A 23,952-nucleotide genomic window follows, 5' to 3' on the forward strand; every position below is an offset into this window, starting at 1 on the left:
ACGTAAATGCACAGTTTGGTTTTTTGATATTAGATTCTCAGTCTCTCATTATAGTGAAGCCTGTGTCCTCTTCATTACCCCTGAAGCGCTCATTCTCAGAATGAGAGGCAGAGGAAGGCGTTGATCTGGGATGATCTGTGTTCTCCGGACAGCCTCGGGCTAAGATGATCTCTCACTGCAAACATCTTCTAAACAATGCTGTCCTTTAAACATCTATTCCTGAAAAATATCTGTTAATCATGAGCTTTATTGCTGCAGCTGAGCTATAAATCTTTACATGCCACGAGTTAACAGATCATTTTTCAGGCAGACAACTTTAGCTACAACACAACCGTAACCCCAACTATCACACATGTCCTTATAGTACACACACAACGTCAGGCCACTGGTATCATCATATTTGACATGAATATGACAAATTCAAAATTGCTTTTATCTTTGAAGTCTTTGGTTTAAATTGTGTGAGCCACACCACATACACGCACCACTAAGATACTGATCCTTCTAAGGCGGTCACAAGGTTAATGTTAAGAGGGTGGTTCCTGTCAATACCACAAGTCACAGTGTGTTTTTAACTAGGTGTAATGGATTTTATTGATTCATGAATAACGTAAGCACGAGACTTAACAGCATTTAGACATGAAATCCGTGTAAGGTATAATGCATGTAAGCCATTACCTATAGCTATTAGTCGATTAGTGCATGCTCTATAGTGAACATTCACCAATGAACCATCTGACCAATCAGATCCGAGTAGGCGGACAGAATGGGGGGAATTAGACAGATAAATCGCCGAACGAATCATTTGAGAGACAGTCAAGAAGTGAGGTAATAATAACTGGCTATTATTAGAAGAAAAAAAAATTCACACTGTGTATGCACGTAAACTTGATGTCGGACACTCCATAAACCAAAGTAGGACCTTAAAAATCACAAAATATTTACTCTTTAAGATCGTTAAGTGTCATTCTCCAAAGCATAATGCTGATAGTTTGGCTTGAACCAGCAACCACCCAGTTGCCAGAATTGAGCTTTGAGCACAATGCTACACCACACGTCATAACAGTTTTGTTATTCTTATTATATTGTATGTACCACAAGATGAAGATATTACAGGTGAGAGATGAAGATAGAGTGATGGTAAATCTAGACCTTTTCTGCATATATATGTCATGTAATATCATATAATAATGCTTAAAGTTTGCTAAATCCATTTAACTTTAAAAAATATATATTTAAATAAATAAGTTGTCACAGAATAATAAATGTCAGACAGAACCTTATAATTCCAAGTAGGGCTATCAAACAATTGGTCGTGATTACACCCATCCAAAATAAAACATTGTGTTTAAATAGAAAAGGTTATACAGTGTATATATACACACATATATATATATGAATAGTTTGTTTCCTAAATAAGAACTTCGTTTTTAAAATCTTTCAAAATTCATGTTTTTATTGTATTTTGTTGTATTATCTTTAGATATTATGGCTTAACTCCAAACAAATCAACAAAAAAAATACATGATTTTTTTCATTTTGGAAATAAACTCTTCAGATATATATTTCCTAAATATGTAAATGTATGTATGTTTTTGTGTTAACAAATACAAATTTAATATGTAGGCTACAGTTCACATTTAAACTTGGTTTTATTCTGGATGCGATTACTCAGTTGACAGCCCTAATTCCAAGGTGACAATATTTTGCAGCCCTACCATTAGCTTTAATGTACGTCCAGAACTTTAGTCTAAGGGGGTAAACTTTTGTTCCAAAGATAAAAGCAAATCTACAATGTACACATAACGTCACTGAATCAAACAAACAGCCTACACATTGTGGATGATTTAAACTAAATAAAACCAGAAAACCCTTAGTAATACCCCCAAATGGCTCAGATCAACAATGCAGGGTTCAAAAGACATTGTCCACTATTTTTTGAGGGGAGTTTAATCAAACAATATGGGCTTCTTCTGCGTGCACCCTCACAGAAGGTCATCTACATACGCCAACACAAGCCATATCTGTTTTGAGATGATGTTGCCTGACCACAGCGGCTGGTCTCTCCAGCATTGCCCCTTTTTTGTTAATGGGCTGCCCACTGCAGGCCTGACCAGCTTTTGAAAGAGCCCCTAGAACAAAGCAGGTATTTGTTTCAAAAAACTGTTATTTTAGGAAGAGACTCAGAGGTCTTGAGTTAAAGTCGCCCCCTTTCGAGGTCATTCAAAATCCTCCTCGGCTCGGCCTGAGCATGAATACAGCCACTTCAGTGCCCTCGGAACAAAAGGGCAGGAAGAATTCAGGCGACTGGGGGAGCGGCAGGCCCACTGGGAGGGCAGGACAACATGCTGGCTCAGACTCGGAGGAGGGAGTCTGTTTCAACCAGTCTGCCAGGCTTAGAGTTAAAGATTACCTTTGAAATGTGCACCCCTCCTGTCTCTCTCTCTCGCCATCTCTCAGACCTGCGGGCAGGCGTGGAGAGCAGTTAGATGAGTCTCGGAGAAGATCCTCTTTGATGACAGAGAAGGATCTTTTTGTTCTCTAATCCTTCTCTGGTCTTAAACATTTTAAGCCCAACTGGTCCTCAAAGAGAGGCTGTGCTGAAGCTCGGGCCACAATGGACACATTCTTCCCCACCCGTGCTTGCCCTGGACAGGGAAGAATCTGCCCTCATATCTCTCAAACCGCTCGTACGGTTACAAAGTTCAGAGTCCCTCACAAGCCGGTCTTCAGCACGTTTGACTTTCACAGCAGGTGATGGCGAGCAATAAGGTGCATATTAAGAGCAAAGTTACACTCAACAATTCTCATCTCTATCACGTTTACATAAAACAACACTAATATGTATTTTCTTGCTGTGTTTGTTTTTCATTCATACTCAAACTGTACTTGTTTTCTAATGTATTGGGTGTTTAAATTATTGAAAAACTAGGGGACTGTTGATATTAAATATACTAAAAACTGATGTTTTAGATATATTATATTAAATATCATATTATATTGATTGAATTATATTACATAGTTTACCTCAAAATAAATATTCTGTCATCATTTACGCACGCTACTGTCATTTCAAACCTGTATGACTTCAGGAGTCAATGCGTTCCACCGTTGTTCCTTTACCAACATTCTTCAAAACATCTCTTTTGTGTTCTGCAGAAGAAATGCAGGTTTGACATGACAAGAGGGTAATTGATGACCGAACTTTCATTTTTAGTGAAAAATCACTCTAATATATACGGTTCAATTCCGTTGCAACAGTCACCGTTTAGTTATTAACGTCTACATTGTCTCTGTGATTCTTTTTCTTTTTGTGCTTAAATGTATTTTAATGGAAATTATTTGAATAAAAAAAAGTTTGACAAGCACTACTTAAGTGATAATCTCACTTAATTAAATTTATGACAGACAAATCTAAGCGAGGGAATGATGTCAATATTTTACACAGTAATCCTCTTCAAAATTACGTTTCCCCAGACTACACGTCTGCTGATTCTGGACATTCTCTCCAACTTCTGATGACGACACATGGGTTACTTTTAAACAACAATGAAGAAAGTTTCTTCACTATCTGCCCCGACAACAGCCTTAACAAACACTAATAAACTACATTTTATCAATTTAAAAAAATGGGTAACACTTTACTTTAAAGGTTGTTATCATAAGTAAATGTCTAAGCTAACATGAACTCATAACAAAAAATAGGCCTGTCCTTTACAGAATGTATTCATATTGGTTCTTGTTAGTTAAAACCAATACTACTGTTATCTTAATTTCTTTGCGCATTAAATAATGTTAACAGTTAGACCTTTTAATAAAAAATGTATTTCTGAATTCTGAACTCAACATGAACTAAGATAAATGCTGTAGAATTATTGTTCATGGTTAGTTCATTTTAGCAAATGCTTTAAAGGTCCAGCGTGTCATTTTTTGGAGGACCCTTAGAAAGAAAGCAATATAATATACATAACTATGTGTTCAGAGTTGTATAAAGACCTTATTTAATGAAGTGTTATGTTTTTATTATCTTAGAATGAGCTATTTCTATCTACATATACCGCAGGTACCCATGCATATAATTTACAATGTTTCTACGGTCGCCCTAAACAGACAAACTGCTATATGGAGTGCGTTTCGTAAATTTGTTTGGTAAAGAAGCAAAAGTGCGATGACATCTTGGTCATTCTCAGCCTTTGTAGTGCTTCGAAATGGAGGGGTGGAGTGAGCCGTTGGTTGCAATTTGCAACCTTACCACTAGATGCCGCTAAAAATCACAAAATGGTAATTTAACTAATGTTAACAAATACAACATTATTGTAAAGGGTTGGCAAGAAATAAATATGTAGGCACTATTTATATTTGATTTACAAACCGTTTCATTCAAATCAAGCGTTTAACCCAAAGTCTTTAGATGATGAGAAAATTAATCAGTAAAGGGTCCAGGCTGTTGACTGGTATCATATGATTATAGACAACAATGGACATACCGAGCATGAACAGACAAATAGACACAGACACGTATACATAGCTTCAGGCAACTAACAGAGAACAGAAGGCTTGTTTCCTAGTGTCACCTGGCCAGCAATCATAAATTTGACACACACATGACAAAAAAAGATGAAAGCGTTTTTAAACAGATTTTATCAGCCCTTCAACATCACTCCCTCTCTCTGTACCACACTGATGACTTCATAGAGACCAGTGTTGCTCGCCTGTTTGGAATCAAACTTTTTATTCTAGGCTATATTTATTTTTACTAGGGATATGGTGCCAGAACCCTGCATAGTCAGTCATGGCTTGCCTTAAAAAGCGCACTTACATGTGTTGGTAATGAGACACCACATGACATACGGTGAGTGCACTTAAGGTTAAGTGGAGGCAAGAGGTGACCTGCAGCATAGAATACACACATGACAGCCAAACACAAAAACACACACATTTAATGGGGCGGAATCTGTCAAGAGAGACACAAGTTAAAAAATTTAAATAAAACACTTCTTCTAGAAACTGAAGGACATTTGCTCCCTCTGTGTTCTTTACTTAGCAAGACTCAATGAAAAAATACTTTGAAGGGTAAAAGAACAACCTTCTAGACAGACATGATGTTTCATTACATAAGCAAAGTAGCCCAGGTGACAAGTCTGGCAGACATATCTCGTCACATTGAGCAGTTGTCACATTATTTCTATCAAATTATTCCTTTATGTAGCGATGGTTTTAAATTGGGAAAATATCATCCTTTTTATAATAGTTGTTGGGTACATACATAAACACTAATACAAAAAATGACCGACACTTATTAAGGCAAGATCCAAGTGCTCTATAGCTGTTTAAAAAAAAAGCCAATACGTAGCCTACAACGAATTTGTAATACTTTTATTGCTTTTAGGAGTTTATTTCTCACATCTGTCAAGAAACAACAGGTTCCCATTGTGACAACTTACCCCATACAGTGTCACAATATGCCTCATTGTAGTCTTGACAAAAGAACCTTGTGCGATTTGTGTTTGTTGCTGTGCAATAATGATAATGAAAATGTACAATAGCTTTTTGTGACCAAGAGTTTAAGTTATAATAAACCATGTCTTTACCTCTATTATAACTAACTTCAATCTCACTGAATAGGACCACATGATAACGTAGTGAGCGACCTCTGCTGGCTCGTGCAGCAACTCTTTTTCTGAAGGGCGAATGGGTCTCTGCTCAGGTTTGTAGAAAGGGTTTAGGGATGGTGAAACTTTTCTGAATGCAGAATACTTCATTTATTGTGTTTTTATAGCGTGTATCTGTTCTAAACCCAGTATAATAGTGTAGATTTACATTTTTGCATCAACCCGAGGAATATCGTTGTCTGTTATCATCTTTAGCTTACATACAGTATAGGCCTACACACTATACTCTCCAACAGAGATATAAGCATTACTTACCCAGTCGATGAGATTCAGTTCGCAGTCAAGAGATAGGCTATATATGCACCTGTTTGAGGATATCGTCTGTCTTGCACCTCTGACCAGTTGCAGACTTGGCAGCATCTCAACAGAAGACGTGCCACAAATGTTGTTGTATATAAGAGCATTCTGAACTTGTACAAATGTAAAGTAAACAATATGCACATTGATACATTTGTATGGGTCCACAATGGTCAGGTACGAGAATATTGGCTATGGAAAGTGACAAAATATACAGACAAAAGCACTACATGCCTAAGTTTTTGTGTAATTTGTGGGAATTTAGGGAAAGCCTCTAAATGATTCTGCAAGAGGCAACAAACAAACACGTACTTTCAGCACCTCAATGTTCGAATGGACTGGTAAAAATATCTAACTTGTTCCTGTCGCGATGCATGTTGGGTAATCCCTGATACCATAATTTTTCTGCAAACTGGATCATAACGTTGTAAACATGCACTGCATTTCGTCTGTGTGGGACATTTGACAAATAAAACTCTCACTTTGTCTCTGCACTGATGCATTAGCTCTAATTTTGATTTTGATGTCAGTTTTCGCTGTCTATGTTGAAACGCTGTTTAATTTTAGATAAAAGTGTCGACTAATTACATTAATTTACAATTATTCCCATTATCAGAAAAGCAGTGCGCCGCCCGGGAATCGAACCCGGGTCGCAAGAATGGGAATCTTGCATGATACCACTACACCAGCGGCGCTTCCTCACTTCGTCAATGATCTCATCATCTACTAGAGCCATGCATGCTTTTGAGTCTGACTGTTATACCTTACTGATTTATTAACGTTCAGCAAGGTATTAACGTAATATTGTTATTCAAACTATGTTGACTGGCACGACGAAATATTCTGACATTTCATTCATATCATTTCCCAAAACGCTGAATGGGAATTTTCTGGAAAACTGTGAATCGGAACTGCCAGCTGTTAGGGGGGCTGCTTCATTGCTCACTACGAGCCACCAAAAGCATTAATGACAGTATTCCCACGGTCTCCAATCTATCCGCAGCTAAAATCCAATGCACACCTTCGATAAATATCCACATGAATTACAAATAAATCAATAAAATCAATAATGACCGCTTGTAACCCCGGCCTGACGTCATAACAGCCTCTAACACGCGCCACCCGGAGCCCGCCAATCGAAGCGCGGAGGAGCCGGCCCCTGCCATGACAACGCTTCCATCACTTCCGGAGAGAAGCCACGGCCGGTGCTAGCGAGAGACCGCAATAAACAGCGACCCAGAAAAAACAACAATCATCGTTTTTATCCATCGCGTCAAGCTGTATTGGTTGCCTGTGCGGTTTTTAAATGGGATGTTGTGAGTCTGACTGAAGCGGCGGAAGAATAAGGTGAGCGTTTATTGTTTGTACGGACTGTATGGGTGAGATGCGCGAGGAAAGGGTTGGTTTGTATATAAAAGACTCGCATACGCGAAGAAAACCCAAGATCGGGATTATTCATTATGTATGATGAGAGGTTACATGGTATGACAGATCTCAGCAGCTAGAGGAATGTGGTATACGGGTGGCAGTGGCATCGCATTCATGTCATCCTGGTCATCACCCGGGCCTCATCTCTTACCAGACAGCAACGACACGCATGCATGCTATCATGCATATATGCAGGGCTGGGCAAAACTACATCAAAATCTTTTTTCAAATAAAATACCAAATACCTTACTTTTATGTGTATCAAACTAAACTACAAAATATAGCGGTCACACCATGTATCAAAAAAATACTACAAAATACTTTTACAAGGGAGCATGACATTTCTTCACAAACCCTCCATCAATTGTCCTTGTTGATCTCTCCCTTCACCATCACACTGTTTCTGTGGATTTAGTAAACAATGTTTAGTAGCAACAGCTTTTCTCTGCCCAAGTCATGCAATAAATCTGACATATGCAACCAGTTAACAGATCAAATATTCACATATGCCTGGCTGTGATAGCCCAGACGAAGGTTAGTTTTAAAGTTACCATCAGTTGTACAGTTTGCAAATGACTTGTAATTGTATCCTAATGTAGTTACTTGGTGTTTGGTAACAAAGGACCTTCTAGGTGCATCAACAACACTGACTCAATGACAAACAAGTCATTCATAAGCACACAACTGATGTCACCTGTATTCATAGCAACTAGTTTCTCATTAATGAACCATCTCTGATTGTTAATCCTAAATAATAATAAACATATAGTAATATATTACGTGACAGGCAGTCGTTTGAAAAACATGTCTTTGAGCAGCACACAGTTAATGCTGCGGCAGAAAAGTTTACACCATTACACTAATATGATGACATTAGAATGTAATGTTGTACAACACTGAAATCTATTATTATTATTTTTTCCATGCACAACTGACGAACATAATATAAGCTGAAAGTTGCAAGCTAAAATGGGGCTGACCCAATCAAATTCAAATTACAAAATACTATTTTGTATTTAAAATATGCATTTAAAATACATGTAACATAAATACTCCCCAGCCCTTCATATATATATATATATATATATATATATATATATATATATATATATATATACATACATACATGCATACATTAAACACTCGTCTACGTGATCACACCATAATTTCTATCTTTTACCCATGTGATCTAACACATTTCTCACCCCATCAGCTGGGATGCTTTCATGGACGATGTGTTAAATGAATTAGGATAGAGATTAGTGGCATGGAACTGCATTTTTTGTGGTTAATTTATAAAATAGTGGGTTGACATGGAAGTCCAGCATTATGTATTTGTACATATGAAATTATACGTTAAAGCTGTTTGAAAGAAGACAATGAACTGCCTATGTTAATTTACAAGATTTGACTTAATTATTAATTTGTCTCAATGATTCATAAATTCAATGTTTATAGCATATGAATTTTTGCATTTTTTTGAGTTGGTGACATCATATTTTGTTGTGTTTTTGACCATTTAAACAGCTTTACAGACTTGAATTTTGTATGCCTGATAGATTTTTGTCATTTTAATTTATGTACACATGTATGTCATAAACCATGTTTTTTTTTTACATGATTCACCTCCATCATAGCAGGTTCAACACTATTCAAGTCTTCATTTTTCTGATAAAATAATAACATAATAATACATAGTGTAATGCCATGGCTGAACTTAATAATAGCCACCCATATTATTACACAAAATTGAATAAGGTGATTTTTGCAAAATCTTCAATAAGATTAAAGGATAAAAATGTGTTTTTGTCTGAACTATTCCTTTAATACTATAATTGCCCTATTTCAGTGATTCAGTGATTATTTTAATAGCTCAGTTTCAGGGAGAGAAAATGCATCACGAAAGATTAAAAACTGTAAGCTGTCTGTGATCTTTCACAAATGCTGATTTAAATTTCAAATTTTCTTTAAAATTGTAGAGCACTTTTTGTAAAATACTTGTTGTTTTGTTATGTGATTTATACCTAAACTTGACTTTGACTATATAGAGAGTTTGCAGTAATCACTTGTGAATTATAATCGCATTGAAAATGATTTACACACACAAGCCGTGTAGTTTGTGACAGAATAACAGAGTACAACATGCTGAACAGTTCTTGGTTGTGAATTGACTTTACTTATCCTTTGGCTTACAAGTTTTATTTTCACACGCATGAATCAGCCAAACAGGTCTGATCTTACATAGGTAGCTTTGGTAGTGCCTGATGGGTGTTGTGGGTAATAAATGATGGGGCGTCCTTTAGTAATCCAGTTGTTGTGTGTTTGAAAGACCAACTTTAACTGACATGTATTCCTGTCCCTTTAGTTTGTTACAAGGTGAGCCAAACAACACTGTGTGCACTCATTTGTTTTTGTGGTGGAGTCTAATCACGAGTAAAAAGGCAACCAGTCGCTTTTCAAACTTTATTTCAGTTTCATTCCCTGGTATAGTAACATGATTGGTTCCTCCTACCCACATTATTCAGACCTGGGCTTGTTTCCCATTCTATGATACTCATTATCAGTAAATTAGTGCTAAAGGATGGGAAATACTGAAATCATAAAGCATTAATATGAAAAAGCACATGGTTATGACAGAGTGGGGTTGTGTGGTGTAATAGTGTTAAATGGTGTTAGCAGAAATCACGTTCAAAACATTAGTATTGTGACCTTGAGCAAGACTCTTACCTGTTTTTTTGCAGGGAATTAATGAAGTGTACTTCAAGTGACTGTTAATAAAAGCATTTTATGTTAAATGACTTTACTAAATGATGGTATAATTAAAATAGAGTCATAAGACATCTCTCTCTCTCCCTGTCTGGGGTGGTGTGTTGTCGCAGTGCAGGTGAGTTTGTATCAGGTTACTGGGGGTGATGATATGTGATGCCTAAATTTGCCTCAAGATATTCACAGCACTGTATCCTGTAAACTAGTGTACTTCCAGTGTACTAGTTCATCACATTTGTGCTTGTTACCTTCAATGGGCATCAATGAATTAAGTACTGAGGACTGGAGAGGGTGATATAAGTGGGTTATTTTTGATTTACGCGAATGTGTAGTACATTTGCTTAAACAATGTAAATTGTAAAGGTGGTTTGTTGCACCTGGTTATGCCCATGAAGCATTTGAATTGTAAATATGGAGTTATCGCTCTTAGTAAAAGGAAGGTTTCACTTGAGCTTCCACAACATGTTAGCTTTAACACCTCTAGTGTAGACATTTAAAAGAGTGAGTTCATGGAACAGTTCACTCTATGAAAGTGATTCCAAATCTGTATACATTTCTTTGTTCTGATGAACACAGAAAGATATTTGGAAGAATCCTTGTAACCAGACAGGCCACCATTGACAATCATAGTAGGAGAAGAATACAATAGTAGTCAAAAACTGTTTGCTCTCTTACATTCTTCCAAATATCTTCTCTTGTGAGAAATTTATGAAGCATGTTTTCTTACAATGGTAGTCAATGCTGGACAGAACTGTTTGGTGACAAGCATTCTTCCAAATATATTTCATCAGAAGAACAAGTAAATTAATGCAGATTTGGAACAACTTGCGAGTGAGTAAATGATGACAGAATTTTTTATTTTGGGGTGAACTTTAAGGTGATCAATGCTGCTAATATTTTCATATGGGCTGTTTTTCTGCTTAAATGTTCTAGGCGGACTGTAAAGGGAGCTTGTTGTAAACACAGATAATGTCTACATAGTACACTTCTTTGTCATCTTTGAAATTCCAGTGGTTGGTGGTCAGTCATATCTAAGTGCTACCTGTCTCTGGTCGAATATTATCTGGTATTTCACAGGAGCCTCTGTGTTATTTCCACACCATGCAAAACTTTTACAGAGTTGGAGGCCAGTTACTTTACCGTATGTTGATTATCACATCAGCTGTCTCTTATGATCCACCAGCCACAAATAGTTTTATTAAGAAGCTTTTTTTTTTTAAGAGCCATATGTCACAACTATAAAGGAATGTTGGGCCTTAACAGAATTCTTAAATTTGTGATTCATTTCAGTCAATTGCAGATAGTCTTAAAGAGCTAGAAATTGTGTTTTCTGAAGTAAGAGGAGCCTTGTGGGTTTATTTTTTTTTTGTTATTCATTGTAGGTTGTGGTGCAAGTGTCTGAGGATCGCAATGCTGTTTTTAAATAGAAAAATGCATTTTGTGTGTGTGCTGTCAAGGCCTCGACTGACAGGACGGGGGTAATGGATCATCCAGTTTGTCAAAATGCAAAAGCATGCCACAAAGGAAGCGCTACCATTTTACATCTGTGAAGTCACGTCTGTAAGATGAGATTTGTATAAATGTCATTATATGGGTCACTCTGCTCTCTAGATATAGTACCGGATCTTCAAAAACCCACTCAGGTGAACCACTACCCCAATGCTGAAGCTCACAGAGAGCACACGTCTGCAGTACAGCTGATATTCCAGAACGCCTCTGGTTTGTTTTTTGACCTTCCTCTTGAGTTTTGAAATAAGATACACATCGAGCGTCGAACAAGTCTGTGGTCTGTGTTTTTCCTATGAGGAGACATTCAGAAAGAGGATTTCCTTCTTATTTGTTTCCTTAAATTGTGCAAGAATATTTCTAAAGGGCTTTTTGTCATTGACTACCAGTCGTCCATTTTTAACATCTTTGTCTTAAACAGAAGAGTCTTCATCCCCTCGGGGCAACAAAGCCTGTGTTGTTTATATGCAGATTTCACAGTCGTCACTATCTACCAGCTGTGCCCAGTTAAATGGCAACACAATGCCCTATAAGAGCCATGGCTTGGCAGTTAGTGTAAATGACATGTCAAGTTGTGGCGTTAATGTGGCTGATGCAAGTTTGAGTCTGCATATCTATTCTGGAAAGTGTCTAAATTTTCCGTGCTTCTCTTTTAATTTCCTTGCAGGAGAGCTGACCCTGATTCCCGGGAGTTTTTGCACTGTCAGAGCAGGATTCTGGGGGTGGGACAAAGAAATGGAACAGGAAGTTGCCCAATCAGCCAGCACGCTTGACTAAAAACATCAGAGAGGCGCATCATTTACACCACACAAAACACTAGCAAAGAGGCTAATAAGACCTTGAAAAGAGGAGAAACCCCATCACGTACGGAGAAGCGAAAACGACTATATTAAGAAGTGTTACAAAAAGGAAACCATGTATAACTAACTTCTCCTTTTCCTCATCTCCTGATCTCTCGTTCCTCTCAGGATGAAGTTGAAGGAGGATATGTCTCCACTGATTCTCCATGTCTTTCGGTCGGTGGTCTGGGTTTATTCAGTCATCACGTTCATACCTTGGTATCTGCTCTCGGGAGCCAGCGAGAACCAGGCCCGAGCCAAACGGATCAAGGCACGTTCGGTGAGTACATCTGAGGGATTTAGCAAACCCTGTAATACCTTAAAAGTACAGTGCACCAATAACCGGACGTGATCATAAACTAAAAATAAAACGATTGTCGTGCTTAGCTGAGGGGATTTGAATCTCTCTCATTACTTACTGATGTCACTCGATAAGTGAATTGCTGGTGATGATTATGAATATGAAAATAATTTATTCGAGGAAAAAGGTGGATTTTGGATTTTTTGGTCCAGTTAACTCCAAATCTTTTCCCATGACCCCATTCTGGTCTCTTGTGCTGTCAGGTTAGCGGGAAACCCGCAGGGCCGTACCGGGCGGTGAACAGCTCGCAGCGTCTGGTGTCTCTTCAGCACGAGGGTGTGGACACGCTGGATAAAGTGTTTGAATACGCAGTAGTACATTTCCCTAAAAGAGACTGTCTCGGCACCAGAGAGTTACTGAACGAGGAGGATGAAATTCAGCCGAATGGCAAAGTCTTCAAGAAGGTACAAAAAACCCTCAAAAGTGTTCATCTCGTCAGAATGGACTTTCCATCAAACATATTCTACTGGACTGTAGTGTGCATTTCAGATTTTAGGTTTCAGATTTATTTCATAGATTTGATGAATACACTTTGTGAACAAATGCCATTTCATTATTTCCTGTTTCTCAGTCTTTCTTACCGCATACTTACAACATTCAAGAACTCGCTCGCAAGCTCTCTTGAGTATGACTGCACTCCAGAGGAAACGCATCAGTGGTCGTCTCTCTCTGTAAACAGTGTGTTTATCTGCAGCCTGCTATTGTCCAGAACTGTTTACATGAAACTGGATACAAGAAATCACATTTTGCCTCTGAAAATGTATGCGACTCAGATCTCTTTCTCCATCTTTTCTCGTGGCAGGTGATTTTGGGCGATTATAACTGGTTGTCGTATGAGGACACTTTCTATCAGTCTCAGAGGTTTGGCAGTGGCCTCGCCGCACTGGGTCAGAAACCCCTGTGTAACATCGCCATTTTCTGCGAAACACGGGCGGAATGGATCATAGCCGCTCAGGCCTGCTTCATGTACAACTTCCCATGTGAGCACACAGACACACACACACACACATGCAGTTGCCATTGTGCGGAGTAGAGGACAATGGAGAATATCTGGCCAAAGAGAGCAGATCTATTTTGATCTGTCAATATTAGATTCAAAATGGCCTCACACTGAAATCAGAGCTGTTACTCACTCATGTAGGCACACACACACATCCCAATTTGTTTGCTGTGTGTCCAAAATAGTATGCAAAATTAATATTTGCGTTAGGGGTCGACCGTTTATCGATGTCGATATAGAGTATTTTTATGATTATTGACATTGGTCATTTTAAAAGCTGATTTTCCGAAAAAGTAATGTCATTTTGAAATGCGCTATCTGGCTCTAATGCATTCTCCAACTTATCACGTGGCCGTCACTCTCTGGCCTTGAGCGATGCCTGCCCACCCCCTATTTGATTTGCTGGAAGTCATGAGTCTGGCCAATCAACACGGAAGGCTAAAGACACTGAAAGCAATATGGCATTTACTAGCTCGAGCTGTTTTACGTAAACACAGCCTGTTGTCTTGAGTAAATGAGAACACCATCTGTAACAGTGTTATTCCTTTATCTCAACACGCCGCTTATCACTGCGGAGAGAGACTTAAATACTCCAGTAATTTTGGTCGTACAATAAGACTAATGCATCACTCGAAACTGTGATAGGTCCAAGTTACTTTTATTTGTGTAAACTCATATTGACATCACAATGTTTGCGCTTTCAGCTGCCTGCCTCCGCATGCATTGAAACGTGTCATTAAAACAAAGGAAAAGAAATGTAAATCATTGTTCTAAAGAAAATCTACTTTTCGAATCGAATTAATATCTTAAACAAATATTCTCTGATGATGTACTACATTTAGTCATTTTAGCAGACGCTTTTATCTAAAGCGACTTACAGAGAGTTCAGGGAGCAATAAGCGATGTGTCATACAGGAGCGTTAATACAATAGGTGGCAATACAATGTTACTAGTTTCAACAAAAGCCAGAACAATACCTGTTGAGGGAAAGAGAGAGTTTTTTTTGTCTGTCAAGTATTCACAGAAGAGATTAGGTTTAAAGTAGTTTTTTGAATGTTGTGAGAGGTGTGGTTGACTGGTTACTACATGTACTTTGTATGAAAGTAATGACAGGTACAGTTTCTCCTGCGTCCGCTCAAGCCCCAAAACAACGGCACAACAAGACAGCAAGACTCTTTGTCGAATATGTTAATTTAACTGCGCGTTTCAAGAGCGACCGCATCAAGTGGATCGATTCTTTATGAGGAATAGGCCTATTGTTTCCTTCCTTACCGTTTACCATGGTGCTACTACAGTAAACTTGTAGTGACCATGTCTTTTGTGCAAAGTGTTTGTCAGAGCCCTTGTTATTCTTGAATTTGAACATATTTATTATACCAGACACAAATATCGGTTCAAAATATCGGTAATCAGTCTACTTGATCTCTAATAATCGGTATCGACATCGGTCCTGAAAAACCCATATCGGTCGACACCTAATTTCATAATCATATGGAAAACCATTTTTGATATATTTTGCATCTTGGAAATACTATTTGCTAATATTACCCATAACCCCTGTTATGGTGGAAAAGAAGTTCACTACTTCTTTTTTCAATTGTAATGACAGTCATGAAAAATAGGATTAGGCCTCTCACCTGATCTTTGTCTCATTGGAAGAGAAGGGTCTCTATTTAATTCAATACAAATTGCTTCATTGGCATGATTGTAATGGTACAATTTTGTCAAAGCATGGAGTATAGGTACAAACATACATTACATAGGTAAGACATATTGTAACTGTCAAATGATAACATATGTGAACATTTTCTCTCTGTGTGTTAGTGGTGACTCTGTATTCTACACTGGGAGGAGCATCTATAGCTCATGGTCTGAATGAAACCGAGGTCACTCACATCATAACAAGCAAAGACCTGCTGCAGGGCCGCCTCATGGTGAGAACATGCTACATACATCAGACACACAACACGCTACACACTAAAAGGATTTGGGTACAGGTCCTGGCCTCACAGCTGTCACAACATAATGATGGAAATTTGGAACAAAATAGTCATGTCTATACTCTAAAGTTTCCATGAAATCAAAATGGAAATTTGATTTTCTTTTAGTATGAATATATAGTCTTACGCTGCATCCCGATTCGCATACTATCCTTCCTAAATAGAATTAGTATGTCCCAAATCATAGTATGCTGAAATGAGTATTCTCAAAGAACCCGGATGGTCTACTCTTTTCGCTGAAAATTCAAAGTGTGAATCCATGGTCACTTAACATGTGCTATTACCCACAACTAACCACGAGAGGTCGGAGTTTAGTGACGCTACACTGCATTAATCAAATTAAATAAAAGATGCTTCGCTATATTAATCAATGTGCGCATACAGTAAACCATACATACAAAATATTGCATGAATAAAAACTTAAATGCATGGAAGGGCTGTATTTTGATGTTCATGACCGTTAAGGATCACAGTGTCGTGTAGGCAACAACTGCCACTTCTGTTTCGCGTTAGCATGTCCCAGTGTCCCAAAATATATCATTTTGCACTTCAGCTTCTCGTCAAATTCCAGACCGTGAGGTAAACGAAACGCTATTGGTTATTTTAAAAGGGGAGGAGTCACTTAAGTCAGTGTCTCTCTCTTTCTGTATGTCTGGTTGGGTCTGTATTTGGTTAATCTACTGGACCTAAACCCAAAGATAAATAAATATTCAAAACGAATGCAAACGAATGCAAAAACAACCAAACAATTTTAACACACCGATATTTACTATTTATAAGTAGCCTATTTGTTAAGGTATAATAATAATTCTGCGACCGACTAACAATATTTATCTTCTAACTATTGTCTCTATTTGCAATTTTTTGCAGAAAATTAAAACAAGGGGAAACGGATCAAAATAACCAAAAAGATGCTCTTTATTTCTTCAGACCTCACATTCTGTGCTGAAGTTCATATTCACTTCTAAGCAAAACAACAGCTTATTTGGTCATATAGTTTACATAGTTTATATCTCAGTTGGTATCACGGTTTTCATGTGTTTTGTCATGCTGTCAGTCTTTCACATTGCTGTTGGATGACCTTGTCACTCCTGAGGTTTGATTTTGTTGAAACTCAACAGACACTGGACTGGAAAGGCCACAATACATCTAGAAATGCTGATTAAATGAACATTTTTAATGGTCTCTCTCTCTCCCTCTCTGTCAGGCCATTCTGATGGATGTTCCCAAACTGATGCACATTATATTGGTTGATGAGAAGCCCAGCCGTTGGCCCGACATGCCCCGTGGCATCATGGTCCACAGCATGGCTGCCGTGCAGGAACTGGGATCCAAACCTGAGAACCGTAAGAGGCCCAACTATCTGTACATCTTTACGAACTAACAATAATCACCATCATTTATCGTGTTTTATGGTTACCCGCACCACAAGCAGATGAAAGACCAAATAAGGTGCAAAGATAGATTTTGTTGGAAAAGAAGGATAAGTTTCCTTATCAGGGTCAGATGAGGACAGCAGAGCAGTGTTAAGAGCCCACACACTCACCTTTGTGTCAGATGATAAAACCCTCTCGAGATGTTATCATTGTTAGAGCAGGTTTCTCTGAAGGATTAACATGAAAGGTTTAGACTTATCACCGGATCATGAATGACTAAAGTGATGTGTGGTCTTTTTGTGTCCGTGCAGTTACGGTCTCCCGCAGGCATCCTCAGCCGTCTGATAACGCAGTGATCATGTACACCAGCGGTTCTACCGGCACTCCGAAAGGAGTCATGATCTCCCATAGCAACATCATCGCAGGGCATCACCGGCATGGCTGAGCGCATCCCTAACCTGGAGTATGTTTCACTCACCAACAAATGTGATTCACCAGTTTTCAAAATGCAGTTTACTTGTATTTTGTTAAGGATTTTTGTTTAAAAAAATAGTGTTTTAATTTATTCGGGCAGTGAGAATGACACCTATGTGGGCTACCTGCCGCTCGCTCATGTCCTGGAGCTCAGCGCTGAGCTGGTGTGTGTGTCGCATGGCTGTCGCATTGGATACTCCTCACCTCAGACTCTTTCCGACCAGGTACAGACAGAAACACACACGTTTTGATGTGTTATCATGTCCCAGACGCGACTTTTTTCCGGAGCCAAAGATTTGGCCACATTTGAATGTTGTATAACTCTTTAGGTTTAAAAAATATGTAGGATAGGATTTGTTGGCATTTCTTATTTTTGCTCTTTTTTTCGCCCCCCCGCAGTCATCCAAAATTAAAAAAGGCAGTAAAGGAGACACCAGCATGCTCAGACCCACCCTGATGGCAGCCGTGCCGGTTAGCGAGTTCACTTGTACATGTGTCCAATACCAGCGGTGAGTCTGACACGTCTGTGAAAGATCTTTCTCTCTCTCCTTGTAGGAAATTATGGACCGCATCTATAAGAACGTCATGACTAAAGTTGAGGAGATGAGCAGCGTGCAAAAAACACTCTTCGTTCTGGCATACAACTACAAATTGGAACAGATCTCCAAAGGATACAGCACGCCGCTGTGTGACAGGTATTATACAACGGCCGGACCCACAAGGATTTCATCCATAACGAACCGTAATCCAGAGTGTCCAATCGCTTGTTTCTGAACTTGTGTGTCTGCAGGCTGGTGTTCAACAAAGTCCGCTCATTGTTGGGCGGTCACATGCGCTTGCTGCTGTCTGGTGGAGCTCCTCTGTCCGCAGCCACTCAACGGTTCATGAACATCTGTTTCTGTTGTCCTGTGGGTCAGGGCTATGGCCTCACCGAGACCTGTGGAGCCGGGACTATCTGCGAGGGTAAGCATGAGAGCCACAAAGCAGGGGAACCAAAGCAACTTATTCCTTTAGCTCGGTGGTTCAGTGTGGTGCTAACAACGCCAAGGTCATGGTTTAGATTATCAAGGAAAATACAGTACGGGTTAAAAGTTTTATAACACTTGAGTGACTACTACTACTTTAAAAAGGCAGTGAATGTCTTTATTCACGTGTTACACTGCAAAGATAATATGATTGTGTGTGTGTAGTGTGGGATTACAACACTGGACGGGTCGGAGCTCCACTGGTTTGCTCAGAGATCACTCTTAAAGACTGGGAGGAAGGTAAGCTCTGGTATATAGAAGAAATATTGATTCTTAAGTATCTTAAATGTTTATCAGAGCTACTTAAAGGGACAGTTCACCCAAAAATAAAAATAAATGGCGTCACCCTCAGATTCTTTCAAATGTCTATAAACTTCTTAGTTGTTAAACATGTCAGTAACCAAACAGATCTCATCCCCCATTGACTCCCATAGTATTTATTTTACCCTACTATGGCAGTAAATGGGGGATCAGATCGGTTTGGTTACTGACATTCTTCCAAATATCTTCCTTTGTGTTCATCAGAACAAAGACATTTATGTGGTGAGTTAATGATAGAATTTTTGTGAGAACTGTCCCTTAAATTCGATTCAAATTATTGGGTACATTTGGGTTATTCCTCTTTGTTGTGTATAGGTGGGTATTACAGCACAGACAAACCAAACCCACGAGGAGAGATTCTGATTGGCGGACCCAATGTCACCATGGGTTACTATAAGAACGAGCAGAAGAACCGAGAGGATTTCTTCGTGGATGAGAATGGCCAGCGACGGTTCTGCACTGGAGACATTGGGGAGTTTCACCCAGACGGCTGCCTCAAGATTATCGGTACAGTTACACACGTGACCTGTAATATTAGAGGACAAATGATCTATTCACATGGTTTATTCAAATGTGTAATGCACGTCACTTTGGATTGAAGCATACTAGGAAGTTTGTTTTTTTAGTTTTGGTGTGCTTGTATGTTGCCAATAGATCGTAAGAAGGACCTGGTGAAGTTGCAGGCTGGTGAATATGTGTCTCTCGGGAAAGTGGAGGCCATCCTGAAAAACTGCTCCCTCATCGACAATATCTGTGCTTACGCCAACAGGTCAGAGAATCATCAGCATGTTTTACAAAAGTTGTATATGTGTGTAGTACAGTATTGTAGCAGTAATGTAAAAATGTTCTCTCTCTTAACACAGTGAAGAATCTTATGTGATTGGCTTCGTGGTGCCCAATCAGAAGCAGTTAACCGCCCTTGCTGAGCATAGAGGCATTAAAGGATCATGGGAAGAGGTCTGTAACCACGAAGAGATGGAGAAAGAGGTTCTGGGTATTATCACTGAAGCGGCTATTAGAGGTCAGTCAGCAGCCAACTTTGTTGAAATGTATTTTTTTTTAAATATGTATATCGACGGTTTCTAAGCAGCAACATAAACAAACGTTCTTACCCATGCATGCTTTTGTGGTCCAAAATTAATTCCAGTTTGCATCTTCAAAAAATAAAGTACTATTTCTGAAAACATGCAAAATAAATAACAATAAATTTAATTCGCTAGCAAGATAAAAGTATGTCTAGTAACCAGTATTATTTTGGGTTACCAGTACTAGAACTGTTTCGTGGCTAAATTTAAATGCGACCCGTTCAACAAATTATTTATGTAATGAAATGAATACACAATGAAATTGAACAAATTGTTTATGTAATACAATTATTATAAAATATCTTAGTAATAGAATGGAATAATAATAGAAATGAAATAAAATAAAATAGAAATAGTTATATTATGAGCCACTAGCCAGACCGATCAACACACACAAACAGGAAGTTAACTTTCTGCACGTGGTGCGTGCATCTGATAAAATTGTCTACCGTATATGTATTGAAATGTTATTTGGGGGGTGAATTGCTGTAATATCATTGATTATTGTTGTGCAGACATTAACTAATAATAATGCTACAGATAAGATATTAAGAAAATATTATTATTTAAATTATAAATGAGAGGGGGGGCACGGTGGCTTAGTGGTTAGCACGTTCGCCTCACACCTCAAGGGTTGGGGTTTCGATTCCCGCTTCCGACTTGTGTGTGTGGAGTTTGCATGTTCTCCCCGTGCCTCGGGGGTTTCCTCCAGGTACTCCGGTTTCCTCCCCTGGTCCAAAGACATGCATGGTAGGTTGATTGGCATCTCTGGAAAAATTGTCCGTAGGGTGTGAGTGCGTGAGTGAATGAGTGACTGAGTGAGTGTGTGTGCCCTGCGATGGGTTGGCAATCCATCCAGGGTGTATCCTGCCTTGATGCCCGATGACTCCTGAGATAGGCGCAGGCTCCCCGTGACCCGAGGTAGTTCGGATAAGCGGTAGAAAATGGATGGATGGATGGAAATTATAAATGAAACTAAAACGTAATTTAAATTCAATAAAAATGGTTTAAATGATATGTATTTTAGATATCTCCCTCCTAGTTACAAATTCAAAAGCTACAGTAGTTGAACTGCCCCAAACAATCAACCCTGTTAAATGTGTCTTTTGATTGACAGGTAAACTGGAGCGCTTCGAAATCCCAAAGAAAATCTGTCTCAGTGCCGAACCCTGGACTCCCGAAACAGGCCTGGTTACTGACGCTTTCAAACTCAAACGCAAGGAGCTGAAAACGCACTATCAGGACGATATCGAGAGAATGTACGGGGGAAAGTAAATGAGACGGGGTCTGCCAGCGGGGTGATGGGGAAGAGATGAGGGGTTCACACCGAACCACAATGCCTATACATACGCAGAAAACACCTCCTATCCCCAGCCTTCCTCCTCGCTGTGATACTCTCGATCAAAAACACACTTGAATTTTTGTTCAAATATTATTTGACCTAAACATAAACATATAACAACATACGTCACCTGCTGGAGCAGGTATTCATTTTTATTCAATTGTATGGATCAATTATTGTTACGAAGATAAGCTACAAGAATGACGCAACCTACAGACTGTAAACTTTTGGACTTCTTTTTCTTCCTTCCGTCTGGTTCAGTTGGATAGACGTGCTCCGCCCTGCCCTTACATGAGCTCCATCCTTTAGCACAAGCGCTCACACTGAATATGTATCGTCAGTCTATGCAGGAAAACTTTTTGCATATTGGTCATCTGTTGTTTTTTTGTTTCTGTTATTTAGACGATGCTTTATTCAAGGATTGCATTTGAAACATCGTTGTGTGGGCTTGGAAGATCTGAATGTGTATCAGATGCTTCTTATTGTATTTCAATGTTACTTTTTCCTGAAATGGTCATTTTGATTCTTTTCTTTTTCTTGTTACATGGAACCTCGGCATCTTTTGTTTACCTACATCCAAAAACGCAGTTACAGTTGCCGGTAAAATATGATAGTTTTATAGACGTATGATGTAATTGAGGAGCTGGTGCACAATTATCACGGTGTACCTCACAAACAGCTGCAGAGATTTCTCCAGTCCAGAACGGAAGTGAATGTTTTCTCATCCACATAGATTTCTGATCTACCGTTTAACTCCATACATCCAGCCGATAATCCATTGAACTCCCATTTGTTTGAATTTGTAATGCCTTTTAAAAAGTGTCATGTGCTCTTATGATGTAGCCATTGTGTTGCATGGAGGTTTTTCAAGGGACTCAAGCGTGCCGTAGTTTGGCTACCCTATTAGTTTCCCAACTAGTCATTTTATGGGTTGTTTTCGCATTATATTGTGATATTGTCATTGTAGGAACCAGATCTATGAATTTGGATGTGCAATATAAATGTTTTCTCAAACATGTCAAATGAAACTCACAGTAAGCACGAATGTCTCGGACCCTCTTTACTGTAACTGAGGAGACGTGTTTATTCTGCTTCGTGCTGTGCGGATCTCTTGTCTTACACGGTTATGATTTTGACAACTTTGTTATTTGACTTTGCATGATTCAGGCGATAGAAAACAACAAATAAGCTTGAACTACAAACATTGTATTGCGGACATTGACACATGTGGCATTTGCAAACAAGAGCAAATGTTTTCTAAATTTGTACATTTATTTGTTATTATTTATGTGGAAATGTACTGTAACCGTCTGTATTCAGCACATAACATTGTCAAGGCTAATAGGTCAACCAACATGTTTGGGTTTTGTTTCTTGTTTTCTTGATTCGTTTAGACAGTTTTTCTTGGTCATAGAAACATTTCAGCTGTTTCGTTTTTTCATAATGGAACTGAGAGCAAATTATGTTTCAAAATTCATGGAGGATGTGGATTGCCTATTTTTACACAGTGGAGATTAAAATTGGTGTATAGGAATTTGTACTTTTGATAATTTATTTCTGTGTTTTACATCAGGGAGTGTCTCATTCCCACTGACCAGCTGCTGTACACTCCGCTTACCTTGATTATGCTTCAATAAGTCCTTCAATACCATTGGTCCCTGCCACAAGCAGCTGACCAATCAAACTGTTAGTCTAGAGAGATCTCCATCATCTACTTTGGTCATACAGTATGTCTGATGCATTGGCCGGTCCTTATCGATGTATTAACAATGTAGTGTCAAACAGGCTTCAGATTGTTTGATTTAGATTCCACCAAACTGTTATAATGTATCTTAAAAATGATACTTTAGGATTGTGTTATAGAAACACAAAAACGATATTTTGTGGACGTAATCTTTCCACTTTTAATATCCACTTTGTAAATATGTCTGGAACACAAACTTGGATGCATAAATCCATTCAGCAGATGTACAGATGTGATGCTTCCTCTGAATATGTTTGGTTATTTGTTATTGAGCAGGTTTGGGATGTGTTTATGGGTAAAGTTCTTCTCTTGTGACACATGGGTAAAGCAAGAAAGTCCCTATTTATTTGCAATTTGGCCTTGAAACTATGTAACGCAGATTAAAAGTTTTGTGACTTCTGAGTGCTATTTTGGGGACAGTTTTTTTGTACTATCCAATGGTTATTTGTAGTTTTTTGGTTATGGTAAATGATCCTTAATTTGAATGTTGTAATTAGAATGTTGTAAACAGGGACATTGAGATTGTTGAGACTTTTATTTTAAACTTTTGAATTAAAAATGTTTTAACTGTATTGCTATTTTAAGCAAGTAAAAAAGCTTCATACCTTCAAATTTGGAAGGATTTTAATGTAAATAGTCTGCGTGGTTTATAAGTTTATGAAAACTAGCAGTGTATTTTAATCTCAATATCCCTCTTGAAACTGTTTATTCATATA

General features: G+C 38.5%; 1 protein-coding gene and 1 non-coding gene across 2 annotated transcripts; one reads left to right on the top strand and one right to left on the bottom strand.

The window, feature by feature from the left end:
* Positions 1-6,593: 6,593 nt before the first annotated feature.
* trnag-ccc (transfer RNA glycine (anticodon CCC)) lies at positions 6,594-6,664 on the bottom strand. The gene has a single exon. It is a non-coding gene; the product is annotated as a tRNA-Gly (tRNA).
* Positions 6,665-7,163: 499 nt separating this feature from the next.
* acsl3b (acyl-CoA synthetase long chain family member 3b) lies at positions 7,164-23,864 on the top strand. The gene is given in 18 exon segments (XM_056744059.1): positions 7,164-7,316; positions 12,337-12,533; positions 12,638-12,788; positions 13,073-13,273; positions 13,672-13,849; positions 15,694-15,803; positions 17,077-17,215; positions 17,557-17,669; positions 17,671-17,708; positions 17,820-17,943; positions 18,119-18,190; positions 18,275-18,414; positions 18,510-18,682; positions 18,910-18,984; positions 19,381-19,572; positions 19,720-19,834; positions 19,929-20,086; positions 21,268-23,864. Coding segments are annotated over 16 exon segments (2,136 nt in total). The 5' UTR covers positions 7,164-7,316; positions 12,337-12,533; position 12,638; the 3' UTR covers positions 21,426-23,864.
* Positions 23,865-23,952: the final 88 nt, after the last annotated feature.

Source organism: Triplophysa dalaica, chromosome 3 (genome assembly GCF_015846415.1).
Source record: "Triplophysa dalaica isolate WHDGS20190420 chromosome 3, ASM1584641v1, whole genome shotgun sequence".
Classification (NCBI taxonomy): domain Eukaryota; kingdom Metazoa; phylum Chordata; class Actinopteri; order Cypriniformes; family Nemacheilidae; genus Triplophysa; species Triplophysa dalaica.